Source organism: Polyodon spathula, chromosome 5 (assembly GCF_017654505.1).
Source record: "Polyodon spathula isolate WHYD16114869_AA chromosome 5, ASM1765450v1, whole genome shotgun sequence".
NCBI classification, from domain to species: domain Eukaryota; kingdom Metazoa; phylum Chordata; class Actinopteri; order Acipenseriformes; family Polyodontidae; genus Polyodon; species Polyodon spathula.
Window position 1 is genome coordinate 14,154,379 of NC_054538.1, and position 14,384 is coordinate 14,168,762.

The 14,384-nt window shown below is 34.1% G+C and overlaps 1 protein-coding gene and 1 long non-coding RNA gene across 2 annotated transcripts; both read left to right on the top strand.

Annotated features, from left to right (window-relative positions):
• The first annotated feature begins 318 nt into the window (after positions 1–318).
• On the top strand, positions 319–7,138 carry LOC121315593 (ammonium transporter Rh type A-like). Its single transcript, XM_041249821.1, has 6 exons — positions 319–592; positions 4,716–4,899; positions 5,061–5,211; positions 5,459–5,606; positions 6,258–6,424; positions 6,971–7,138. Exons 1-6 carry the CDS (start codon positions 406–408, stop codon positions 7,121–7,123), a joined length of 990 nt encoding a protein of 329 aa, XP_041105755.1. The 5' UTR covers positions 319–405; the 3' UTR covers positions 7,124–7,138.
• Positions 7,139–11,310: 4,172 nt separating this feature from the next.
• Positions 11,311–12,901, top strand: LOC121315594. The gene is made up of 3 exons (XR_005950285.1): positions 11,311–11,476; positions 11,910–11,982; positions 12,846–12,901. It is a non-coding gene; the product is annotated as an uncharacterized LOC121315594 (long non-coding RNA).
• The last annotated feature ends 1,483 nt before the right edge of the window (positions 12,902–14,384 follow it).

The window sequence follows — 14,384 nt, forward strand, 5'->3', positions numbered from 1 at the left end:
TGCTTCATTCTACTTATTTGGGGTTAAAATAATATGACATTCTCCTGAAAATAAGAATAAGAATATGGGTTCATAATGTTGAAGATTGGACTATAAAGTATTACTAACATTCGACAATACTGAAAATATGCTCGAAATTCTTAGACTTAACTATAAAGAATCTAATGAATATGTTTTTACTTAAAGTTTCAATTTTTACAGAAAGTTTCAATATACAGAGAAGAGAGACCGACCCCACCCCCCCACCCACATTCTGTAGCAGTCCCAGCCCTCTCTAGCTGGGTGTGGACTTTTGTCCCCCAATGTTTTGCCTTGTCATTGGCTTGCAACTGAATCTGCAGCCAATTTAAAAACCGGCGTCAGTCCTTTTCTAGTATAAAACACAAAGGACCAAGAGACTACAACATGCCTTCATCTTTCTCTACCAATATGAGGCTCAAATTTCCTATCCTTGCCCTTTCGTTGGAGATTCTAATAATTATTTTATTTGCCGTTTTTGTAACCTACAAGGATTCAAAACATGATGGCCATGAACAAACCTCAAATGATACTTCCACCACCGACAGTGTTAGATTCTCTCAATTATACCCTAGTAAGTATTTTTTTATCTTATCAATCTGCAAGAACCAAAAATTGGAATGGGACCAAATTTAGAGTTCTAGAGGTTGTATTTCATATCACAACAAGAAATGGCAGCTATGTTATCATTTGTGTAAGTGATATTATATTTAAGTTTTTTTAATAAAAAAAGAGGTAGTAGGTATTATCAATGATTGTGAACCACTTGTGTATTTTATCAAAATATTACATTTAAATGTTACATTTGTATTCTATAAAGATAAAGGTTACCATTTTTCTATGAGCTTTTAATGTTTTATAAATGTTTTTTTTTTTTTTTTTTTTTTTTTTTTTTTGGCAAGTATTAGAAAATGTGAATCTATAACTTGTATTTAAGACAAAACTATTGCTTTATTGGAGGAGAGCTGAGATCATGTTTGCAAACTCCTAAAATGAGTTAGGCATGTATGCTGAAGAAATCTATACTTTTCTTTCAATGTATGCCATTGCCTATATTTAATTAGTAATTTAATTAACAGTTGCTACACTGATTTAATCATTTAAACCATAGTTAAACTATTTTGTTTGCCAAAACACTGATAATTCAATGCTGCTGAGTGTAATTAAATAAGGATTTCTGGTTTGAATTGGTCAGAGTCACTCTCTCAGCATTTGTACACAGAATGTCTTCTAAAAGATAAAAGAACAGTGTGCTTTGATATGGCTACTGTATGAATTGTTACCTGTCATGTTGCATATTAGTCAGTTAGAGGTATGTATCTGTGAGGTTCACATGTTTCACAGCAAAAGCTCAGCCACCACCAGAGAGAACCCTTATCTACTGCTGTATACTATTACTACAGTGTTGTCTTTCTTAAGTATGTGAGTGTATTCAAATGTGAGGGTCATTAACTGTAAGATTCTACACCAAATCTACTACACTTCATCAGATAATACTGAAACAAAAAAAAAAGAATTAATAAAACATAGCAATGCCTTACAATTAGATTAGCGATTGATCTATGGAAAGGACAGTAAATCTAAAATGAGAGGTTTTTATTTTTACTTACAGACTTGGTTCTGGAATTGGAAAGGGAAAGCAAACTTTGATCAACATTAACTAAAATGCATTGACTGAAAGATCAAATAAATTTACATTTAGGATGAAAGGAGAGTCTCTGGAAGTCTAAAAAGAGGATCATGGAAGATAGCATAGTAATGTATTCACCAGCAGCTGGCCAATGTAATGCCATATATTTATTATGTAACAAGAAATTAGGAATGATATAGTTGTAAACTTTAAATTAACATGTATAACCCAACTATGTAAGCAATTGTGTAGCCACCATATATAAGAAAGATTGTACAGTAATTTCACTTTTTAATGTTACAATCTTAACATGTGAACATAATCATAAAGTAATTGTTAGAAAACTGTAGAGGTTTATTGCTTTTGAGCATTTTAAGTTTTGTTAACCAAAGGAACCAATACAAAATTGGGTTTTAATCTTTAATAGATGTGAAGACCAGTTTAGCCTTTATGTAATTTCCCAAATATTTTCATCATATGGAAATGAATTAAGAATTTGTGTGGCTCAAACTTTCCTCCTGTATCTAGAAAGCTATACAAACGTACATAAACAAAGCTTAATTTATGCAAAATAAACGAGTTATTTAAAAAAAAAAAAAAAAGTCATGTGTTTATCATCATTGGTCTCTTGTGACGAATTCAGCGAAATCCTTTGATATGTCCAGGCTTTTTTCTCCCAGTCTCCAGGAGGTCATTTGTGAGCACTATTTGATTCTAATCATTAAATAGTTTTAGTGTAAATAAGTACAGTATTCTGCATCAGCTGAAATTGCAATTGTTATTTGCTATGTGATATATGGAAAATATTTTCCACTTTTTTAAACAGAATTGCAATTGCAACAAGTAGGAATATAACAGGAAAAAGTTTAATGGTTGAAAGAAATGTGTATACTCAGAAGGAAAAATACTCATACCCCTTCTCCACTGGCACATCCGACCTGTAAGGGCTCGGTATGGTACAGGTACGGGCGGTCCTCCGCTGGCTATTTGTCGAGCCGAGCAAGAACCAAACCATGAAACTCTGACCCCACAAAACATCTGAATCTAGCTCGGAGTTAAGAATTTTCATTATTATGTTGCATCAGTCAGTACACTCAAGAAAGATAAATAACAAGCAACTGGGACGCTGATTAAAGGCTGTAGTTTCTCTGTGGGAAGATAGAAGTGTTCAGGAAGGTCTGAAATGAGAAAGTTTATGACCAATTTTATTATGATTTGAACAAATGGGCATAAAACGTGGGTATGGTACACCTAACTGACACATTCAAGAACACAAAATTCTACCACATTTCTCATCCTTGACCTTTATTATGTTAATATAAAGAAAAAAAAAAAAATTATAAACTTTTTTTTTACAAAAATATAGTAAATCAAAATACAGCTGTAACATACATACAACTATGGCTCTCGTTGCCCTCGCACAGCTTCTGTTTTTATGCACCCAAACAAAAAAACAACTCTAGAAAAAACAACTACTATTCTTAAACGGGATATCTTTGTCAAATCATATTTTTAAATCCTTCTATTTTCCCCTTCAACAGAACTAATTGAACTTTATTAAGTCGATATAATCAGTAAAAATTTGTGGATTATAAAAAAATTCAGAAGCATATTTCCAAAATAGAGCGATACAAGACAGAGCTGTACCGTTGGTCTGTTAATTTTTGAACACCATTTGTTTGAACATCTTTTGGAAAACTTAATTAATTAATAACAATAATTAATAACAACTGTCTTTCCTTGAGTGTGATATCAGTAGCGTAGTTTGGCTCTGCAGTGGAAAAACAACCCAGGCTCCCCTTAACCACACTCTGAGCGCCGCTCTATGGGAAAGAGACACTACATTCTCTGGCTGTAGATTAGAACCCTGCCTAAAAACTGGAAATACTACATGTCAAATGCAAAATGTTGAAACGTTTGGCCATCAATATTTTACAGCTGATGTTAATTGAGTTGTTTGGCACACTCAAGGCCTTTTTATAAATATATCAATAAAATGTAGTAATGTTTCATACAAATTTTGTTATGTTTATATCATAAATAACTTGCTGAAAGCCGTTGCAAATAATGTATTTCCCAGTTTTTCAGTGAATAGAGGCTTACCTGCTTCTATCAAGTACTGTACCCTGCATGGGGAGTTAGTACCCAGCTGATATTATAAGTCTATAAAATGCTAATGTATACAATACAAGCTTCATTTGCTGAAACCAATTATGCAACGATAAATGTGTCTGTAGTATTTTGAAGTAATGAGAATCATACGTGTTAGACGACAGTGAAAGTATAAAAGCAAGCTTGTATTTTTTGGTTTAAATTTTATTTTTGTTCTTAATCTCTGATGAATGGTTTGAAGCCTTATGTTATAAAAACAAACTGCTGACAGCAGAAGCAATGTTAATGTGTGAAGCTGAAAAAAGTCTTGAAAGCTACAATCTACACAACTCACATAAAAGTAAAACAAATAAATGCAAATAATGTGTAAGTAATTACTTTGCAAGTAATTATCTGCCAACTGAAAAACCCAGAAGACATGCAGTGCAACTTGAGCTAGTCTCCCAAGCAAATAATGATAGGAAAATAAAGTGTTCTATATATTATTCAGTGCACACAGAAATGTTATACAGAGACTTTCAGAGTTAAGGTGAAGTTTAAAATAAAATGTTTTGCCCTTAATTACTGTTCCCTGTCACTATTGCCATGTCCTTGATTAGGTTCTTAGATTCATTGTAGGTTCATAGGAATGATATTACCCAATGCATTCTGGACAGTGTCTATTTCAGGAGAAAGCAGTGTCATTTTCCTAACCCATAGTTTCATTTAAGTATGATTGAACTAACAACTATCTATCAAAGCATGTATTCCAGTTATTAAAGAATATGTTATTTATTTATTTTTTTTCAGAATGATTAGAAACATAACATAGAAGGGGAATGTAAAAAAAAAAAAAAGGGGACAGTAAAAAAAAATAATAAAATGCCGAAAATGCAATTTTACTTACTGGTTAAGTTGCATTAATTTAACTAATAGTTGTTGGTTTTTTTTTGTTTTTGTTTTTTGTTTCTTGCAGTGTTCCAGGATGTACATGTGATGATCTTCATTGGATTCGGGTTCTTGATGACCTTCTTGAAGAAATATGGCTTCAGCAGTGTTGGACTCAATATGCTCCTGGCAGCCATGGGTCTTCAGTGGGGTATACTGGTGCAAGGCTTCTGGCACCTCCACAATGGGAAAATCGAAATTGACATTATAAAGTAATGATATTTATTTAATCGCCCTCCCCAAACACAAGTCCTATGTAATATAACATGTAGGCCATTTCTCTATGTAAATTTAAAAAAATATTTACATTCAAATAACCTAAAATAAGTACTAAAAAAATCTAAACATGTGTTTTTGTCATCTCTTTCACCAGAATGATTAATGCAGATTTCAGCACAGCCACTGTGCTCATTTCATTTGGGGCTGTTTTGGGAAAAACTAGTCCCATCCAGTTACTGATAATGACAATCCTGGAGATCACTGTGTTTGCAATGAATGAGCATCTGGTCGCTACAGTGCTAAAGGTAAGTGTGAATCTTTTGTTGTTTTCTTTTCAGTCCACATACTTGACATATTAAAGATGACTAGTACATTATAAGCACACTTCAAGCTACAGCAGAGCATTCAGATGACAGAAGCATGACTAGGGAATGTTAAAAAGCGTGATTTTACATGTCACTCAAAGATAAAGTCTTGTGAGTAAGTTTCATATATAAGCTCTTATTGTACATTGTTAGAGAACTAACCTGTTGACAATGTGTATTCAAACAGGCTAATGATGTTGGGGCCTCAATGATAATTCATGCTTTTGGGGCTTACTTTGGTTTGGCTGTAGCCCGTATCCTCTACAGGCCAGATTTGAAAAATAGACAGAACAACGAGGGGTCTGTCTACCACTCTGACTTATTTGCAATGATTGGTAAGTGTGTGCGTTGATTTTATTTATTTATTTTGTATTGAATCTTTATTTAAGCAGGAAAGTCCAGCTGAGATTAAAATTGATTTTTCAAGAGAGACCTGGTCAAGGTAGACTCTAATATAAAGCAACCCCTCAGAAATTCAAATGAACAGAACCAACACAAGCAAATGAATCCCTCAGTAACTGCTTCAACTGATAACTGATTCAATACTCTCTGAGGTTAAACCAACTGCTTGTATACTTTGTGTTTGATTTATAAAACAATTATTAAACCATCCAAGCACCTTTTCATCTGTACCGATTTCCACAAAGAGTATGTTTTTTTATTATGTTTTTTGTTTGAATCCGTAAATACATTTCAGTTATGACAGTACATTATATTATTATTTCACAAATATGTATAATTAAAGTAAACATGGTATGCCACCTAGTGGTTAGATATTGAAATGTGTATGTTCAACACGTGTTTGTGGGTTTAATTTGTTCTGCTTTCAGGGAAATTGTAATATTCATAAAGTAGAATGAGTTTCTTAGATTTGGTACGAAACAGATTGCAAATTACATATAATACTATAGTATTGTCTGCTCATTTACCCTAATTCACTAAACAAACATACATACATACATACATACCAATTTATTTCATTACAGGTACCATTTTCCTGTGGATGTTTTGGCCCAGCTTTAACTCTGCTATTGCTAATGAAGGTGAAGCTCAGTATAGAGCTGTTGTAAACACTTACTTCTCATTGGCTGCTTGTGTCGTTGCTGCATATGCAGTCTCCAGCTTTGTGGAACACAAAGGCAAACTTGACATGGTAAGAGTTATGTATTAAATAATTTGAAAAAGTTATATTAATTAAAGAATAGCTTAAAATTAGTTTTAAAAAAAAATGTACTGCCCCCATTTCATGATGTTGCTATCTTGCAATTGTTCTGTCTGTTCTTATTGCAATTAAATGAGACCTATAAACATGGGCAGTCAGATAGTTTCTCTAATCATGCAATGTTTTTTTGTTGCTTTTTTTTCATATGATGAATACAGATAACAACAATATTGTTTAATGTAAAGTATTTCAAAACATTATGCTGTGTTATGTTCATGGAAAAACTATAGATAATTGTTCAATACCTGTTGAAAACAAAAACCTGAACTGTTGGGTGCATTTGACTTAATCCTCAGTTGTTGTCACAATATTGGCACTAGGCACCTTGTCTGAAAGAGATCCAAGGAGCGAAGCTCACACTGCTACAGTTTGTATTACTGTGGATAAATCAGAGAAAGAATCCATCTCCAATTCGGACAAGTTAGCACCAAAATCATCATATGAAGGCAGATGGAATCCCTTGGTTTGTCTCTACAGGTTCACATTCAGAATGCCACTCTAGCAGGAGGCGTGGCAGTAGGAACCTGTGCTGATATGAATATCGGCCCCTTTGGAGCTATGCTTATTGGTTTGATAGCTGGAATAATTTCGACTGTTGGATTTAAGTTTTTGTCTGTAAGTATTTTGTGATTTTGAAGAGGACTTTTACTTCGAATGACTAAATAACAATAATAATAATAATTATAATAAATAATACTTCTTTTGAAGATAATTATATTTAAAGACACACATATATACCCTCTACAATTTAACATTTGCAATGAACTACGGTTTTCAGGAGTATTATTACTATAGTAGTGCAACTATTTCAAAATACAGGGACTTCATCTGCTTTGTAGTTGTGCTGCAGTCACCATTTCTCAATTCTTACTCCACACTTTAACATTAAGCTCTTTGTACGGGTATATCCAAAGGATAGTAAAAGCATTAATAACAAATCAATGCGTGTAATAAATATTGTAACTATAGTGCCTTTATATTCATTAGGACTCTAGTTCTTCATTTCTATATGCCAGCTGCTCTACCCTGCTTATATTTAGTTCATGTTTTGCAGCTGATGTAACAGCACAAAAGAAAACATAAGCCGTACTGCTACCCAATGTTTTCAACCACCTGAGAAGTATCAGAACAGGTCACACCTTCAAGTGTGCTATTGCGTTTATAAAATGGCTCTTTATTATTTAAGCACTGTGATTTTACTTGTAATAATAAAATGAGATCAGATGACATTGGGATGTTAGCAGCCAAACAAGATTCAGGAAATGTCTGTGCCATTGCTTAATGGAGGATCAACCTAATAACAGATACACATTACTGTTACTCACAGTTTGAGTATTATCAGTACTGAGCACAAAGTCCACCCAATGATTAATGAAAAACATATAAGCACACTACAGCGCAACACTTATGTTAAAAAGAAATTCCCGAGCATGCTGTTAATTTTGTATTGTACGTGGTTATACAGTGTGGGTAAATCAATTTGTGCAAGAGAAGTGTGACGTGAAGCAACACAAATGGTTCCAATGGATTTTTCTTTTATCAATCTGCAGAGCTACTGTATCTTTTTTTAGGTATTTTCTTATGACATTTTTTTTAGCCAGTCCAGTCCTTGTCATCCAGCTGTTATCCAGACACGGTGGTGTTCACCACCACAAGTGTTTAGAAGTGCCTTATTTTACCATAAATCCTCCTGGCGTATTGTGGCTGTTTTTAATCGGAGACTCTCCACTCTGGAAAAATGTACATAAAGAAGGTGCACTATATATATATATATATATATATATATATATATATATATATATATATATATATATAGAGAGAGAGAGAGAGAGAGAGAGAGAGAGAGAGAGAGAGAGAGAGAGAGAGAGAGAGAGAGAGAGAGAGAGAGAAACGACATCAGTATGACACTGTAAACACCTCATGATTTAAATTAAAAAGCAAATATATATATATATATATATATATATATATATATATATATATATATATATATATATATATATATATATATGTTATGTTGAATATGTCAGAGGAAGGGCAGCAAAGTCCTCTTGGCACGCAGGGAAAAAAACAAAAGTTTTCAGAGAAGGAGCTGAGGGTCCTTACAGCTGAAGTCACAACATGGAACAGGGTTGTTTGGAAAAGCCTCAGCCAACATCAGTTATGCGGGTATCCATTGTCTGTATTGGCCTGCTCCTTTTCATCATGGCATCCAAAAATTTGCCTAGACATTCCAACTGCGCTCTGAAAAGAACCAGAGTCTGAGTAGTGCAGAGAACACTATTTCACATGTGCAGGGATAGCGGTCCCTAGATTGATGCTGGGGTCTAGCTCATCCCTCAATTCAGCTTTTAGGTCCAGGATGACCTGCAGAGTTAGATGATAACGCTGTAGAACCGCATCCTCCAGCATCCCAAACAAAGTGACCCTGGGATTGAATATGTAGGATCATTTTCATCTTGCCCTTCTCCTCTGAAAATGTTCCTGCCTCTCCTCAACAAGACCCTAGTGTCGCCACATTAGGAAGTGTACCACAGCAACCATCCTGAAGCCAATGACAGGTCTCTGCAGGTGTGTGCTTTTATACAGCTCTCAATTACTCACTTCTACAATGATTTACACCTTGTAAGAAGAGGTGTAGTTTTTGGAGGGTCAGCAATTGTCTAAGTGCACGGCAAAATCCTTACATCACATTATAATGTTTGCGCCTGCTTAGTATCCAGTTCCCGCCCAACTCTATGCTCTTTTCTTCATTTGAATGCATTTCAATATAATTTTAAGGGATTAATGATGGCAAAGTGAAAATTTGATCGCTGGTGCAGAACGCCAGGTGAACACCATTCTTTACACATGCCACATTTTTTGCGAGCATTAAAATCGGACTTTACAGCTGCTAAACATGATTTACAGCAGCAAAGTGGGGGTTTTAAACCCGTAAATCACTTTGCGTGTATCCTTACATCACCCCCTTTTATGTCATGCATGTTGTGTCTGTTCCTGGTTAAATTACTGAGCTATTGGTTCATTTACTTTATTTCTTACATTTGGTAGGTGGTTCTGTATTATTTTATATAATGATGTACCTGTCTCTCTTACATATTGTATTTTATTACATTTTAGCAAAATACACCATTTACAATGTCGCTATCCTTGCATGACGGATTTTTTAAGACTGAATATTTATTTTTTTTATTTGAGATTTCACTTTTATCTTTACCAATATATTTGCACACTTTTGTATGTTTCAATGTCCCTTAATGCATCTATGATGCCTTTATTCAGCACAGAGAATCTGTAATGAATGAATGATTTAATGAACTGGGATAGGTGTTCAGGGCCCTATGACTGTGATGGCACTCAGGGCCTGAGTGAATGATTTATTTGGCCAGAGGCCTCGTCCGTGGGTGCTCAATGGCTAACTGCATGAGGCCAGCTGGAAAAACATGAACAATTACATGCATCCCAGTGCTGCAGATAGGAAATGGCTATGGGCCACCTCCCTCCAAAAGACAAGGCTGCCAAACCAAGAATGGAAAAATAACAATAATGATTAACCCACCCCACAATGGGGCATTGCCACCTATCCCCCAGAATATTAAAAAAATAATAAAAATGAGCAGCTGAGACATGGCGACATGGGAGAATAACACACAGAGCCGTTATGCGCTTGCTGATGAGGTGTTCGTTAGGGGCGGATTCTCCTTGCAGAAAAGAAACCACGTTTACAATTTGGCACCCCTTCTAAAGCAAAATATCTGTGTTTTCAAAAATATTTTTTTCATCTTTTCTGAATTATGAGGTATATGTAAATGCTTCCAAACTATTTTTGAAATGTTGGGTAATAATTTAGAATATGTAATTATTAATGGTACTCTGTTAACCTTCGCTTCCCTTTTCTTATAATCAGGTAGTTCATTCTTATTGAAATTCTCTCAATAATTTGTTCTTTTTCTCCACTTTTCTTAAGATTTATTTTTAATTCCTTTCTGTTTTTTGTAATCATTTTAATCAGGATAGATTCTTTTTACCTTATACCCAGTCTTTTAGGAATTACTAGGATGTGCAGATGACATATGTAGGTACAGGTGATCAGTAGGTTTCAAGTAAAAATCTGTTTTAATAGATCCTTGATCAAGTTTAACCACAGTGTTTAAGAATTCAATTTAAAATTCATTTTCCCATATACATGCTTGCAAAATGCATACCTAATTTTGAGCCTATTGCTTGTCTTCATTCTATTTGTAACCAATTTGTTAACCTAATTCAAGACAACTTTGTTTCCATGGGGTTCTGTCCCAATTCATAGCTTCAAATTGAAGGGTTATTTTAGAAGCAGGAATGTCAAAGAAACGAGGTTCCCGAATGGTACATCCAGTAAAGGCGCCCCACACGGATGTGCCCTATAGAGATCGCAAATTCAAATCCAGGCTATGTCCTGCTGACCATGACCGGGAGTTCCTAGGGGGTGGCACACAATTGGCCCAGCGCCTCCTGGGGTGGGAAAGGAGGGCTAGATCAGCCAAGGTGTCCTCAGCTCACTATGCACCAGTGACCCCTGTGGTCTGGCTGGGCACCTGCAGGCTTGCCTGTAAACTGCCCAGAGCTGTGTTGTCCTCCAACACTATAGCTCTGGGTGGCTACATGAGTCTGTAGTGTGTAAAGATAGCAGGCAGCTGACAGCCCACACTTCGGAGGACAGCATTTGTCTGTCTTTGCCCCTCCCGAGTCAATGCAGGAGTGGTAGTGGTGAGCTGAGCCTAAAAATAATTGGACACTACTAAATTGGGGAGAAAAATAATAATTGGCAATGACTAAATTAAAAAAAAAAAAAGAATGCCAAAAATAATATATTCATAAGCGTTATGATTATTTTATGTCATATGCTGTTTGTTTCATTCTGCCCCGACAGTGGGTCATGTGCCATGCAGGCAGCAGCCTTGGCTACATCTGTGTCTATTGCCATTGTGGGAGGAACTATCACAGGTATGCAAATCCAGTGTTTTGAAAGTATTTTAAATAGTAAACTAGCCAAGTAGTTAGAAGAATTGCTGATTTAAAGCAAACTTTAAATGCTAACAAACAAGGAAACATCTAAAAAAAAAAAAAAAAAAAAAAAAAACCTGCTTGGTCTATTAGTGCAGTAGCCCTCACTTGTGATTTTTTTTCAATCTATTCCAGTCGTTAAATGAAATAAAATGTCTGTACCAACAGCAGAGTGAAGGGCAAAATATCAAAAGTAAAATGCTGCATGGACCTGCTGGGTTAACTGTTTTTTTGTTGTGACAGGTCAGCATATGTGAAGAAAATCTAACGATAAATGAAATCTGAGGAAGGATTGAAAAAGATTTGTTATAAAGTGTGTCCACCTTATACCAAGTTCACTTCAGGATAAAATGTTTTTGATCACTGTTCACAGGTTTCATTTTGTGTCTGCCATTCTGGGGACAGCCACCTGATCAAAACTGTTTTGATGATTCCATTACTGGGAGGTATGTTATATATATATATATATATATTATATATATATATATATAATATAATATATATATATATATATATATTATATGGCAATTAACATATATATGTAACATGTTCATGTTCTTTTGAAGTTATATTTAATTGACTCAATTTCTTAATTAAACTCATGGAAAAGCATTGATTGTGAAACTTATTATTTCTTATTATTTTATATCATAATTTGAATTAAACTGTGATTCTGTTTCATTGATAATGTAAAAAAAAAAAAAAAAAAAAAAAAAAGGCAAATCCATATTTTTTTATTCAAACAGAACACAAAAAGCAAGTTCAGTTAAATTGCTTTTCCCAGATTTACAATCTTAATGATGTGTTGCAAAAATGTTATAAGCTGTTTGGCAAATAAGTTTCCTCTGAATTACAATTTAATTAAATCAGTTTCGCTTCTCAATGTTTGCATTCAGTTTCAATTAAAAATAAGGAGCTACCTTATTTTTTTTTTTTACATTATCAATGAAACAGAATCAGTCTCAATCATGTTACGGTAGAAAAAAATAATAAAGTGAACTTGTTTCACAATCAAAACTTTTCCAAGAGTTTAATTGAATGGAGATGGCGCAAAAAAAAAAAAAAAAAAAAAGGGACATCACGCGATGAAAAATAAAAACCAAAAAAAGCCCTAAGTATATGCTAAGCTTATATATGTTTAGCTTAATCTTTTTTCACTATCCTGTTAAAATGTAATTTGCCTGTCTTGGACTTTATGTTAAATACTTTTATTTTATTACATCTAGGAAAGGTTTTCAGATGGTTTGTAACGTGGTTGTAGCATAATGGTGGCTGTGGTTACTAACCTGCTTGAGTTGGTCTTGTCTAGATACCAGAAGAGGAGCGAGAGAATGAGGAGGGTCTGGCTCATGGAGAACATTCCAATAATAAGGCAGAGGCATAGAGCAGAGATCTGAAGGTTGTGATGAATGGTATGGATATGGGGATAAAGAGTACAAAGTGATCAGGAAATACTAACACAAACTATCCTTAGAGTCCAACTAGAATATTTCATTTTTTATAGTATGGTTCAACATTGCTTTTTTTAAGTAAATTGCTTATTGGTATTTTTTTGCAGTGAACCTGGAGTTTTTTCATTTGCCTGTCTGCTAATTGTCCATTAGAATTTTAACTTGATATTTTGCTGTGTTTGTCTTAACATAAAATATTTTCTGAGCCGAAATAATGTTCCATGACAAAAATATTCTGTGACAAAAACCTTTTCACATTGTATATCTATTGAAAGATGATATGTTCAGGTTTCCACATTGACAAGTGGGGGGGAAAAAAAAAAGCTCCTACAGCGTGAGATGAACTAATTCTGGGGGAAAAAAAAAAAAAAAAAAAACTTCTGAAAATTGGCTTTTTAATAAAAGGTCTGCAGGAGCAGACAAGTTTTAAATTGGCTACTTTCAACTTTTTTTTTTTTAAATGTGACAATATAATTTGTCTTTTGGTCATGTATGATATAAGCCTCTGATAATAACTGATCAAACCTAAGGACAACATTGTTGATAGTCTTTTTATCTAAATCAAAATTACACTTTAGTAAATAAACAGCTTTAACTGACATTTAAGTAAAATATGTAGAGTAAGCATATTTTTAGTTAGCATATTGTTATAGCCATTTAAAGTATTAGAATATATATATATGTCAAAATTGATTTTTTAAAAATGTTTGTTAGAATGTTTAACATATAAAAGCTTTAATAAAGACTTGTGTTTTTAGTTCTACTGTATTTAATGTATATACATGTTAGAACCAATATATTAAGCATTTTTCATACAGCAAGATTAGACTATTACAATGTTTATATACTAGACTTCATATTAAGATATGTTATTTTTTTGGTATGGAAAATAAACAACTATGTACAAATGTTGTAATATAAATATGCAAAATTATTACATTGTATTTTGCTTGTATATACAGAGCCTATAGAAAGTCTACACCCCCTTTCAAATTTGTCACCTTATAGCTTGGAATTAAAATATATTAAACTTGTTTTGTTTTTTTCATTTATCTACACATCCTACCCCACAACTTCCAAGTGAAAAAAATATTATAGAAATTTGTAGAAAATTAATTAAAAATAAAAACTGAAATAGCGCCGCCCCCCCCCCCCCCCCCCCCTGTAATAGCAATCCTAAAAAGGAAAACCTGCTGCCCTTTGCAAGAAAACTGAAACAGGGACAGAAGTTCACCTTTCAGCATGACAACGACCCAAAGCACACAGCCAGAGCTACACTGGAGTGGCTAAGGAACAAAAAGGTAAATGTCCTTGAGTGGCCCAGTCACAGCCCCGACCTAAATCCAATCAAAAATTTGTGGCATGACTAAGATTGCTGTCCATCAGCGCTCCCCAAG

What these genes read in the sequence shown, in the direction of transcription:
- LOC121315593 (XM_041249821.1), top strand. Translation starts at nt 406, where the DNA reads ATGCCTTCATCTTTCTCTACCAATATGAGGCTCAAATTTCCTATCCTT. An exon ending in TGGTCGCTACAGTGCTAAAG is followed by an intron (nt 5,212 to 5,458) that starts GTAAGTGTGAAT and finishes GTATTCAAACAG; the next exon opens with GCTAATGATGTTGGGGCCTC. An exon ending in TGACTTATTTGCAATGATTG is followed by an intron (nt 5,607 to 6,257) that starts GTAAGTGTGTGC and finishes ATTTCATTACAG; the next exon opens with GTACCATTTTCCTGTGGATG.